The following is a 12,500-nucleotide window of genomic DNA, read 5'->3' as shown; positions in this document are numbered from 1 at the left end:
TCGATGTTGAATGAGTTGAAAAGTGTGTTAAAATCGTTTGCCCACCCCAGCAGCCAACATTGTTCAACAAAATCGAAAGGATGTTGAAGCAAAGGTTGAAGGCTTGAATCAACAAAGCTTCACAAGAGGCCTGGCTGCAGCCGTGGTTGTTACCACGGATACGGACATGCATCCGTCATTGATAGACCGATTACGGTTTCAACATTGCCGTTCAACAAAATCGAACGAATGTTGAAGCAAAATTAATGTTAAAGCCATTTTCCCGGGTCTTTAATAAATAAAATCTCTTTGCGTCAGAACAATTAATAGAGCAACCATAACACGTTACATTCGTCACGATGGCTGAGTCGGATAGGTTTGAAAGTAAAAGTAAACGATTACAGCATGGAAAGGACTCTTTCCCTTGAACTCAAATAGTTGCAGACTACAGGACTTACTCATCGGGAAATCTATTTGCATAAGTTAAAACAGAACTCATTTTGTATCCTCGTGGGTTTTCTGCCGGTGTATTCATGTAACGTTCTGTGTAACCGGTGTCATAAGCTTCCCATGTAGTCACTGGTGCACCGGCAATAGCAACCTGAGAAATGAAAAAAAATTCGATTATCCAATCAAATTTACTTTTAAGTGGCCAGCCACGAGAACATGGCTCAAAGTGAGACGATTCGTGAGACCAAAACTAACGTATTTTCGTGTAGGTGTGATGACTTTTAGAATTTTTCGATACGAAATGAAACCCTAACCCTAAGACCTGAAAAAGAATCCAGATTCGGGATTCCGAACATTTGCGCTACACTGCTCTACTTTTTAGGCTTTCTAGCATCAGCGTAAGTTACTCATCGATCAGCCATGATTTTTCTAACAATTTTCTAACTTCCATTTCATGTATTTCCGAAAGCCAATCAGACGCAGACAAACAAATTCATGAACCAATCAAAAACCAAAGCCAATACTTGCAGCCGTAGCAAAACTCGGGAAATCATGTGTGAGAAAGTTCCAAAATTGGATTTGCTTTTGGCTACGATTGGCTAACAATACAGCGCGAGCTTCTTCAGCCGATCACAAATCGCAGCTGCGCAGAATCAAAGAAACCGGGAACAAACTTCCGACATCAAGTGAAAACCGCTCTCAACATTAAGCCACTTTTACAAGGTCTAGTTTAGGTACATACTCGCACGTACCCGATCATTCTTAGCACAACGAAATTCAAACGCATATTGCGAAGAACACCAGTTGTTCACCACATTTCAACCAATAAACTTTGGCTATAGACGTCTCGCAGTTTCCCTGAAAGCTCGGTAAAATCTGGGAAGATGGTCTTGGATTTTCCTCAACTGAACATACAAAAACTGGGCTAGACCAATGCAAGCCAACAGTGTTCTAAAATATCCTTACCTTAAAAACATCAGGACGTTGAACTAAACCGAGCAAGGACAAATAACCACCTGCGCAACAAATAGAAACAGAAAAAATGTCTTTGAAGTTACAAACGATGTCTTTGAGCGAAAAAAAAGACATAGTCGACTCGTCACTGTAAGTTTACAAGAAATAAAATGTTTCGCCGTACCGTAAGACCAGCCATGGATTGCTATTCTTGACAAATCAACGAAGTCAGTGGCCTTTGCAACATACTGAAGACCTTCAACTTGTTCCTCAATTTCAACTTGCCCCTGCAAAATTAGATCAGAGTTGCCTTCAAGAACGGAAAAATGTATGTTTGCATTCACATTAAATTCCGACAAAAGACGTGGCCCAGAGCTCCGAGCGGAAGTTCAGGTGGTTAACTTCCGCTCTCACCACTGTTCGGCTTTGTCTTCAGACTTCCGTAATTCACTTCCGCCTACCTTTAAAAAAAGGTAAAGCAGACGCAACATGCACTAGCGGGAGAGGACTTCGCAGGGAGATGTACAACAACAACAACAAGAACTTTAGTAATGTGTCAAACTCTTCTAGCTGGCCATCGAAGAAGGGCGCTAAACATTTCCCCTTCCACCCGCACGTTCAGATGAAAAGATGTCCAGCTAACACTCGCATGTTTATCCTTCCGAAGTACTACATATTCGCAGCCTCTACTAACTATGGCCTAACTGAACTAAATAGAACAAAGAGTAAAACCATAATAACTAAGACGAGAGATATATACGACTCGCCCGTACCCAGACCTCCAACGGTTCCGAGCACGCCAACAAAACAGGCCACCACCCACTATGCAATGAGGTAAAGTTTATTGATCGAGCCTCACACTGGTACACCCGATGAGAGAAGGGATCTATACACATCACACTTTATCCTAATAACATTAAATGGGATAACGGATTGCAATTTCTGAAGCGTGGATACCAACGACCAAGAAACACGAAAGGAGATCGGTACGTCAACAATTTCGAATCGAACCACTCCGGAAATTACTCAAAGGAACAATAAGGATCAAGTCCAGCTATCAAAACCTTAAGAGTTCCACACTTTCGCATAATGAAGAAAACCTACTGAATTGCCAACCTTTTCCTCGCCCTAATACCCAGGAGATGAAGGACTATTTCTATAGAGAGAGACTGTAAGTACCATGTAGGCTATTGTAAGCTATGCATACCCTGGCCACAGCTCCGCTTCAAAGTCCACAGATCAATGGCACCGTTAGCAGAGACTACTTACCAGTCGGTTCTTTATGTGTCCTTCAAATTGAAGTCCTCTGTGAGCAGATCCTCTACAATCCATGACCACCACAACATACCCTAGTTTAGCTATTGTGTGCAGGCGAAGAAAGCGGAAACCTTTGTGTGCATTGGTTACAAGCTGTCATTGAATAGAACATTGTTGGTTAGGGAGATAAAAAAACAAAAAACTAAAACAGTAAATCATGTACTTAATTGGCTGCTCTCCTCATGAGGGGCTTTTCAGGGTCAAAGAAAAGAATTATCAAAACAAGCACAACAAATCTCTGAGAATCCAACCTAGAGGAAGGCAGACCAGTTACATGTTTTACATGCACAGACAAGAAGTTGAACAGGGACAGCCCAGAACAACCTCAGGCTTGACTTAACATTGAAGACATGCTAGAAAAGAAACAGCTTCCTCCTTCCCCCCCCCCCCCCCCCCCTCCCGTCCAACAATTCAGCTTGAATCCAACAATCACCCGAGAAGACGACCATGGTACTCAAGGTACTAAACGGAATCCTCCTATAGGCTGCACCTACTGAAACCTTGGCTGAATTGCCATACCTGTACATGAGGTCCTCCATACAAGAAAAGAACAGTTGGATACTTGACCCCTGGTTCAACGATGGGTGGTTTGAAAATCATACCGTAAACTTGATGACCTGAGAAAAGATAAGTTAAGGGCAAAAACAAACTCAAAAACCTGATCTCTCCGTAGCCTCTAAAAGAATGTGTCAGCACCAATTCTTCCACAATTAAATCGATTCAAATCAAATATTGCTTTTTGTGGACAGGGAAAACCAAAGTACCCGGAGAAAAACCTCTCGAAGCAGAGAAGAGAACCAACAAACTCTACCCACATATGACACCGAGTCTGGGAATTGAATCTGGGTCACATTGGTGGGAGGCGAATGCTCTCACCACTACGCCATCCTGGCTCCCCAGGAATAGCACTCGCTCCTTTAAAGTGATGTCCACCTATTAAAAGCACGCGTGCTCCTTCAAAGTGATGTATACGCATTAAAAGCACCAGAAATGCATGCCCAATTTTGATATCCAACACAAGGTATCCCTTTAAAAGTCTAAGCCTAATTGCTACCTACTTCAAACAACAAGGTAAAGGTTAAGGATAGCATTATTTTTAGCTTGTGGTAAATGAAGCTTTTTATCCTTACTTGATTGAGGAGCAGCATTTGGGAGACACTTTATGACTTAAATTGTCTGTATTCCGAGACATGTATGTTTGAGCGATGTTGAAGTTGGGGAGAAAAGAAAAGGGACACTTTGAGACACTTATTGAAATCAGCATGCATCTAATTAGGGGTATTTCAGGCCATATCTGATTAAAAGGGATTCCACTAAAAGAGAATGAAATAAAGAACAACTGGACTAATGTGTTCAAATTCAAGTGAGTGCTTTTGTATAAAGTCACCTAAAAAGTACTTTAAAAACTCATTAATAATTCATGAACCTAACAGCCTATCAAAACACGGATAAAACGTCACGTGTATGAGCTTTATATCCTGATAAAACACTCCTCGTTAGTATTCTTTATATAAAGAATACTAATATGCATAGCTTGTTTTTCTTGTATGCTAATATACACCTCTCACAATTTGAACCATTGTTTTGAGTCCAGAGGGACATGGTCTTTGTGGAATGTTTTTTAAGCCGTTCAAAAAACTCGCAGCACGTGCTTTATCGGGTCTATAAAACACTGCTGCTCGTTTCTTAAACATTACTTGTAAACAGCCATTAAACTCACCATGCTTACTGTTGTATGAAAAGAGCTCTGGTGGATAATACTCTGGAATAACTGTCAAAACCAAACAACAAATTATGACCTATTAATAATGCTGTCCTACCCACACCTCATTGTACATGGAGAGCCTAAAAGATGGTGCATATATATTTATGTGTAGTGTGTGCGTTAGCACATGTTGCAGTGATATTGGATTGATGATAATTTATACAGCATGCTTCAATTAATATTCAGCCACCGACTCCTTCATACAAGAGGTCGCCACTGACAATACTTTGAGTGAACTGGTCAGATAGAAAAGTTGAAATGTGCCCCAATCATCCATGCCACAAACAACTGCACTTGGAACCACACATGTGCCTTCTTCTCATTTAGATAATTTCCATAGGAGTCTTTACATTGTCCTTCATGTGGAAAGGTACTTTAAGGTAAAGAGAATCAATGATACTACGGCAAATCATCACCACCTATGAAGCGATGGTTCTCAGCTGAGTTAATGTTGTGTATTGCGTTTACCTAATTGCTCACTTAAGGCGAAATTTGATCAATACTTGTGATGGTGGAAATTTGAATGGAGTTACCGGTGTTGTGGTCTGTCCTCTGTGGTGTATCATGGTTGGGAGGGTAAATGTTCAGATAAAAGTGATAAGCTACACCAAGCTACTCTAAAATTTGAGGGTAAATAAAGATATGATGATGACGATAACATCTCACCATTCGCTCGTAACAATTCAGCCACAGGCTCAACGGTAATAAGAGGAACATTGTTCATCTCCACCTCATCATGGTTTATTTGATACACCATCACTGCCTGAGTTTGCTGTATTGATGAGAACACTGTCACAAACTTTGTAAAATTCTGAAAGTTAAAAAAAAATTGTTGGGTTACAAGTGTGAGTCTAGAGTATCATGCCAGTCTTCCTAAAAATGTGTCATTCAACAACCAACAAAATTCAAGAAATCAAAAAGTACTCTCAGACATCAAATCTAACAACTTGACCACATCAAGCTCTTAGGAAACTTCGCTAACAGGTTGTAGGCTTACATGTAGTTTCTATATACGGGGTGTCAAGGATCATGTCATCTTTAACTTGTTTTTCAAACACAGAACGTTTGTGGCATTAAAAAATATTATTTGAAACCATAGACACATCTGCCAAGAGTGTTTTAATGGTTTTGCACCACGTTAAATAGGTTTGAGTTGATAAATACAGTAACTGTCAATAATTTCTTATTTTTGTTTAACCTTATTATGTATAAGAAATAATCTGACTTGGTTTTGCAAGAGTTCATGGATGTTGCCAAGGAAATTAAAGGTCACAAATTGAAGCAGGCAAACAATGTAATACCTCATTTATAGTGACTGCATGTGAGTAACCACCCTGTGTCAGCCTCTGTGGTTCTCCAGAACTGTGATGAGCGTAAGACACTACATAGCTGACAGAACCAATATAAGGTGTATCAGTGATAAATACAATTTGGTACAGCATCAAAACTAGTACTAAAAAGTCATACCGGTAATAAGTATTTTATTATAACAATTTACTGGAAAGCAAAGGGTTTGCTTCTTGTTTGGAGGGCTCTGAATTTTTTTTCTGAATATCTATAAAGGTTACATGTAAGTGTAAAATGTTCCATAAAATTTCATCATTAATATAATTATTTTAATGTAGATAAATTAAACATTAAATGTTTACCATCCTTTACACTTTTCAGTCCTAGCAGTTAAGCAGGGCAGTAATATAATAATTTATTGTAACAGTCTAAGCCTTGTTTATGGTTTATCATCATCGTCATCATCATTATCTTTGCAACATGGTGTTAAGACACCAATAGTCAGAGTGTTTATAGTTTAACTCACATGAATCTCCTATAGCGCAGTGCCAGAGGATCCAAGCTTGTTAAAAAAGTGAGAGGATGGACCCCTATTTGGAACCTTGGAATTTTTTCCCACGACGTATCCCTGAGACCTCTTCAACACTTATGTTTATGTAAATTACTGTTATTGAAGGTTGTTTTTATAAGAGAGAGAAAGCATCATGAGGAGAGTAAAAAGAGCAATTTGTCTGATGCTTTTAACCCATTGACTCCCAGGGTTCCCCATTGAAGAGTAAAATAGTCTGGCTTTAGTTAATTGAGTGATTAATTAATAGGGAAAACAAAATTTCAACAAATTTTACAGATTACTGAAGCACAATGCAATATTTGTGTACTTACAGATGCTGCTCAAGAGGCGTATCTTTGGTGCCCAAAAAGTAAATAAGTTGCCGATTCTCATCTACCCAAATCTAGATTTTTAAAAAATAAATAATGGAGGAAATCAATTAATTAAAGCCCTGGCCAACTAAAAAAATATCGGTAAAGAAAAGACATGACCAGACACTACATACAAGTACTGTATACCAACCTCCTTACCGTCGACTTGCCAATCTCCATCTGTTATCTGTTGCTGTGTTACAAGAGGATAGTGAATACAACACTCTGCAATGAAGCTTCCAGCTCTGGCCCGGGTCAGAGTGTGGTTGCTGTTTGCAGTTGCCAGATAAAGATGCCGAAACCCAGATATTTCACTTGACCATATGAATTGAAGCCTTGAATCACTTGTGCGGAGAAAGTGGGTAAGATCTGCGACCTTGAAAATCAATCAATTTAAGAATGAGACATTGATAAACAAAACTAGGCTAAAAATTAAAGGAAAACCTGTATCATTGTATGACCTCACTCTGAGTGACAATCTGTCCAACTTATGTATTGATACATGTTTTTTTTAGAGAGTTTTCAGCTTTCTGAGAAAACCAGTGCTGCTATTTTCCAGATAGTGAGGAATACACATGTACATGTACACTTCTCTGCACAATAATGTAATCTACTGTCTGCCTCTGTACTGTTGTAACCCTTGGGTCGGGTGGGAGGGGCTAGAGGGCATCACTTTTCATTGACTTCCTTTTCAGGTTATGGTAAAAAAGGACAGGGAAGGCGATTAGGTAGCAACTATGCTACATGCAACTACAATCCTCATACATTCTTGATTTCCTTGTCCAAATCTGAAAAAAGCTTTTGTTGTATGAAGTAAATCTCAGTATTTCAGCTCCCCCTTCTCTCAAAACAATGTTGAGAAATGTAAGATTTATTCTCATCTTCCTTAACAACATTGTGTGGAGTGGGGTGGAAGAGGAGCATTGTTCACTCTTGTCCAGGGCCGGGTTGTTCAAAGCAGGGTTAAGATAACCCAGGGTTAGTGCAAAATTTGAATTTAGAAATGAAAGCTTAAAAAGCTTTAATTCTTTTTTGTACAATTTGATGATTGGATGCTCTTAAAAGGATGACAAAAATTATCAGAGAAAATGCTTTTGAAGAAGAGAAAAAGAAACCCAGATTAGAATTTAACCCCAGGTTAATAGCGGTAATCGGCCTTCAAACAACTGGGCCCAGAATTGCACCTAATTAGATGTATGCACAATTTTGACATCCAAAACAAAGTTTCCCTTTAAGTCTAAAGGCGCTGTTACACTGTGAAATGTTTCGTGCAACTTGTCTCACAATTTTTTGACGACATTGTGGCGGGACAAGTTGCACAAAACATTTCACAGACGTGTAACATAACCTGCAACGGCCAAAATCGTTGCAAGACAAGTTGTAAGAGCCGTTGCTGAAAGCAGAATCAAGTTCTACTTTTCGTGCAACTTGTCTCACAATGATTTTGGTCGTTGCGGGGTATGTTACACTGTGAAATGTTTCGTGCAACTTGTCCCGCCACAATGTCGCCAAAACATGTGAGACAAGTTGCACGAAACATTTCACAGTGTAACATACCCCACAACGACCAAAATCATTGTGAGACAAGTTGCACGAAACATTTCACAGTGTAACAGTGCCTTAAGCCTTTGCTACCTATTTCCAACAATGAGGTAAGGGTAAAGGTTAGCAATATTAATTATTTTTTAAGCTTAGAGTAAATGCAGCTATTTGTTCTTACTTGAGGTTAAGGCGGCGAAAGACAAGATACAAAAACCCTCAACTTGCCGGGCAACATTGTTTCGATGCAAGTTTTGGTCGATGTTTCGCGTTTTTCACCTTGCGTGATCAACTTGACCCGCAACAAAAACATTTGTTGCGGGTTGAAGAAATGCAGGGCGCTGATTGGTTGATTTGCTAGTACACAAGCACATTTGTTGCACGACAAGTTGTGAACTTGATGAAAAACGAGCAACAAAGCCAAAATTTGTTACTCAGAGTAGACCCGCACTCTACTTTTCGCAACAACTTTCTTCAACCCGCAACAAATGTTTTTGTTGCGCGACAAGTTGATCATGCAAGGTGAAAGACGGGAGACATCAACCCAAACTTGCAACGAAAAAATATTACGCGCCAAGTTGAGGGTTTTTGTATCTCGTATTTTGTCAAGCATTTGGGGGACACAAAATTGTGATGTCAGTTGTCTGTGCTCTGAGACACAAGTGATGTTGGAGTTGGGGACAAGAGCAAGGGGGCACTACGCGACGCTTATTGAAATCCATGTGCAACTAATTAGGGGCATTTCCTGAGTGACATATCTGCATGGAATTGTTGGTCTTCTTTCAAAATATAGTTCAAAAGTTCAAAATAAAATAAATGGAAAAAGGCTCATGACTCTTTTTAACTGGCACTGTATATTATTATCTTTTTTTTTTTTTCAAATAAAGGGAAGAGCTCTTTACAGTGTCTCAAACTGGTCAAAGAGACAAATAATTTGAAGGAAAAGAATATCACACCATGCAACATGCTGGATCATTCAGAATTTACACTACAATTAACAATAATTATTCTACAAGGGCCTACTAAATATGAAGTGATAGATAACCAACGGGGCAAGTAGCGCCGAGTTGGTTATAATCGTTTTATATCCAGGAAGCCTGAGTGGAATATAATTGTTTTATTAAAAACTCCAGGATCAACAACTCTTCTTTGGTGTTCCCTGGGATAGTATTGTCAACTGAAGCGTCGATTTCTGCCTCAGAGTTGAAAACATTTTCAGCTCGCTTGACCATATTAGGTACAGCAGGTAAATGAGAACCAATGAAAATGTTGCAAATCTGATATCTGTAGTTCAGTTTTTAATAATACAAATTATTATACTTGCATTTATCCATATATCATTAGATTCTTCTGCAAGGACCTCTATCATTGGACTGCCTTCTGTGATTGTAAGTAATTGATTGGCTGGGTGATTCACAGGGACAAAAAAGGCTACAGGAATTTGAACTAAGGCAAGATGCTGTTGATTTCTATCAAGTATTTCTGCGTACACACTGAAACAAAAAATAGGTAAAACAGTCAACCAACACCTACATGAACATCCACTTAAAAGCTGTAGCATCCCCTCAAATAGTTTTCTTTGCTGAGAAAGTTTTTCACTCACTGAAAATAAATTTTGCCGTTTTCCCCTCAAAGTTTCAATTTCAAATATGCCCAAAAATTTAACAATACCAGTAGTCCATTGTTCCAAAGATGAAGCTTGTGAGCTGTATGCGTCAATTCCTTAAATGATGTAACAAACTGCTTTGCAAGGCAAAAATTCTGTTTTGGACCTTTTTTTCTTGGAGTTAATGACATTTCGAGTCTTCTGTTTGTTTCTTAAGTTCTGTTTGTCAACGGGGCAAGAATTAATTAAGCAAAAAAAAACAGGGAGTTTTTTTTCAATCTTTTCAATCGCTAGAAATATAATTGAAAGCCATTTAAGTCATTTTTATTAAAGCCAAGAAGTCGCCATTGCATTGTTTTCAAAACAAGATGGTTTGTGGTGTCATCTTTGGGATGGAACCATGTCTCTCAAGACACTAGCTAGGTCACAGGACAAACTGTTGCCAATTTTGACAACCTTATGCAAGTCAAGTGGCATTTTAATAATAATAATAATAATAATAATAATAATAATAATAATAATAATGCTTATACTGTACTTATACAAACTGTCCTAAGCGTCTTACAATTCATACATTCGATAAAAAATAATAAAACATAAATATACATAATAATATACACAGCTATGGCTTAAACAAATGCAAACAATAAAACAAACAAACTAACTAACTAAAGGTTACATGTATATGCTGATTTGAAAAGGTACGTCTTAAATTTAGATTTAAAAGAATTAATACTAGCAGCTGATCTAATATGAAACGGCAAAGAGTTCCAAAGGATAGGTGCCTGAACAGAATAAGATCTATAGCCATAAGTTTTAAAATTGTAGGGAACAGTCACAAGCCTAAGATTATCTGAGGATGATCGGAGGGTTCTTTTGGGCCGGTACAGAGTGAGAAGTTCCTTTAAGTATGACGGAGCCAGGTTATTAAGACATTTAAAAGTAATTAAATTAATCTTAAAAATAATTCTCTGCTCGATCGGTAGCCAGTGAAGTTCTTTTAAAATTGGAGACATACTATTATATTTATTTGCTACCATAATTAATCGAGCTGCAGCGTTCAACAGATGCTGAAGTTTATCAATCAGATGCTTGGGTAGACCAAATATAAGCAAATTGTAGCCTGTCAATCTTTGAAACCACAAATGCATGAATGAGAATCTTGGTGGGAGGCGATATCGCAACCAATTAAAGGAACTTAAAAGTTTTCTTGAGCTGAAAGCTGACTTTTGCAGAGTAAAAGATTTCAAGATTGGGGACAATTCAAGGTTGAACAATGATCGTACACAGGAGTTGTACTTGCATAGTTACTGTAACTGTAACGTTGTGGTTCAAATTTTTTTCAACCAGTTCAATTTTGACTTTCCTTTGCTTCAGACTATGATAATGACTACGTATTTAGATAAAGAAAAATCAGAATTGAACTTGTTTAGAAAATTTTAAACCAAGAAAAAAATTGAACCATAATATATATGTTGTGGTTTAATTTTGTTTTTGGTTCCTTAAGCCTCTGTGAGAAATTCAACTGTGTGCTTGGGACAAGACTTCAAACAGTTCCCGTTTTGGAACTAATTTCTTGTTGTTTCAAACAACAAGAAAGTAGTTCCAAAATAGGAATTGTGAAGAGTTTGCTGTAAACCCATTTCCTTCAAGTTATCATCTGTTGTTCCATTTTATTAATTGTTTCAGCTTAGATTGATCCTTTTTTCCTGAAATACAGGTTTGCTTCTCGGTTTTTTTTCTTTCAGAGAGTGGGCATAAGCGGGGAAAGATGTGTGAAGGAAGGGTGGAGTAGGATAGATGTACTGGAGGGGATCAGGGAGGGGTAGGTGAGTAGAAGAGAGGAAGAGATATCTAGTTCTTTTTTAAACCCCCTAAAAAAACCAAGCCCCTGTTTTCTTTAACTACACCCCCCCCCCCCCAAAAAAAAAGAAAAAAAGAAAAATTCCGTTTTTAGACAGTTAATTGTAAAAAAGAACAGACTTAAAAAAAAATTTTCTGTTTTAAAAAAAATGAAATGGTTTGAAAAAAATTCAAACCAAAAACAAAATTAAACCACAACATATACATCACTCATCTTGAAGGCAATTAAATTACAGTGCCATTTCTTTGAAAGCCAAAAAGGTGAAAATCACACTTTGACGATACACTAGTTTTAGATGGAGACTGAAAGTCCGACACTCCAACCAGATCGTCATACATGGTGTTCTTAGGATAAGTGCTATACCATTGTTTTCATCTAAGTTTGCTTTACGGCTGCCAAACTCAAACTTCAAAGAACATGTTTTCTTGTCATGTGTCCACACTTAAATGAAAACGACAGTATACATGTACAGGTTTTTATACCATTCCATACAAAATACAGCGAATCAGAATGCAGGAAAGCTGTTGCATATTCGTCGGTATTCCACCAAACCTTCCCATCGATCATTGCAATTCAACGGTATCACACCCAACCTTTCAGGCCGCTGTATTTTCTATGCCATGGAATCTAACAAAGAAAATACAAGTGACTTGCGGGATATTCCATGGTACACCGCTCGAAAGCATTCCATAACTAGCATGAATAGTCTTAAGTTGTTGCCTGCCAATGGGGTGTTTACGGAATTCAAATACTACAAAACTTTCATGTCTTACCTTTCACCATCTGGAAGCCACCCACATCTGACTAAGTAGTCCATA

General features: G+C 38.2%; 1 protein-coding gene across 1 annotated transcript in view; it reads right to left on the bottom strand.

Moving 5' to 3' along the window:
* Nucleotides 1-12,500, bottom strand: part of LOC138007805 (dipeptidyl peptidase 9-like) — a 26,710-nt gene that overhangs the window by 5,060 nt on the left and 9,150 nt on the right. Inside the window, exons 6-17 of the mRNA XM_068854884.1 lie at nt 12,456-12,500; nt 9,537-9,705; nt 6,825-7,049; nt 6,635-6,705; nt 5,767-5,854; nt 5,132-5,276; nt 4,421-4,471; nt 3,220-3,317; nt 2,653-2,793; nt 1,568-1,670; nt 1,396-1,445; nt 438-580 (exon numbers count right to left, since the gene is read on the bottom strand). The exon at nt 12,456-12,500 is cut by the window's right edge and continues 59 nt beyond it. Of these exons, the coding sequence (XP_068710985.1) occupies nt 438-580; nt 1,396-1,445; nt 1,568-1,670; nt 2,653-2,793; nt 3,220-3,317; nt 4,421-4,471; nt 5,132-5,276; nt 5,767-5,854; nt 6,635-6,705; nt 6,825-7,049; nt 9,537-9,705; nt 12,456-12,500 (1,329 nt within the window). The remainder of the gene's footprint in view (nt 1-437; nt 581-1,395; nt 1,446-1,567; nt 1,671-2,652; nt 2,794-3,219; nt 3,318-4,420; nt 4,472-5,131; nt 5,277-5,766; nt 5,855-6,634; nt 6,706-6,824; nt 7,050-9,536; nt 9,706-12,455) is intronic.

The sequence above is a fragment of the Montipora foliosa genome, chromosome 6, assembly GCF_036669935.1.
Source record: "Montipora foliosa isolate CH-2021 chromosome 6, ASM3666993v2, whole genome shotgun sequence".
NCBI classification, from domain to species: Eukaryota; Metazoa; Cnidaria; class Anthozoa; order Scleractinia; family Acroporidae; genus Montipora; species Montipora foliosa.
The sequence above is the reverse complement of the archived record's forward strand: the minus strand, read 5'-3'. Positions and strand labels throughout refer to the sequence as shown.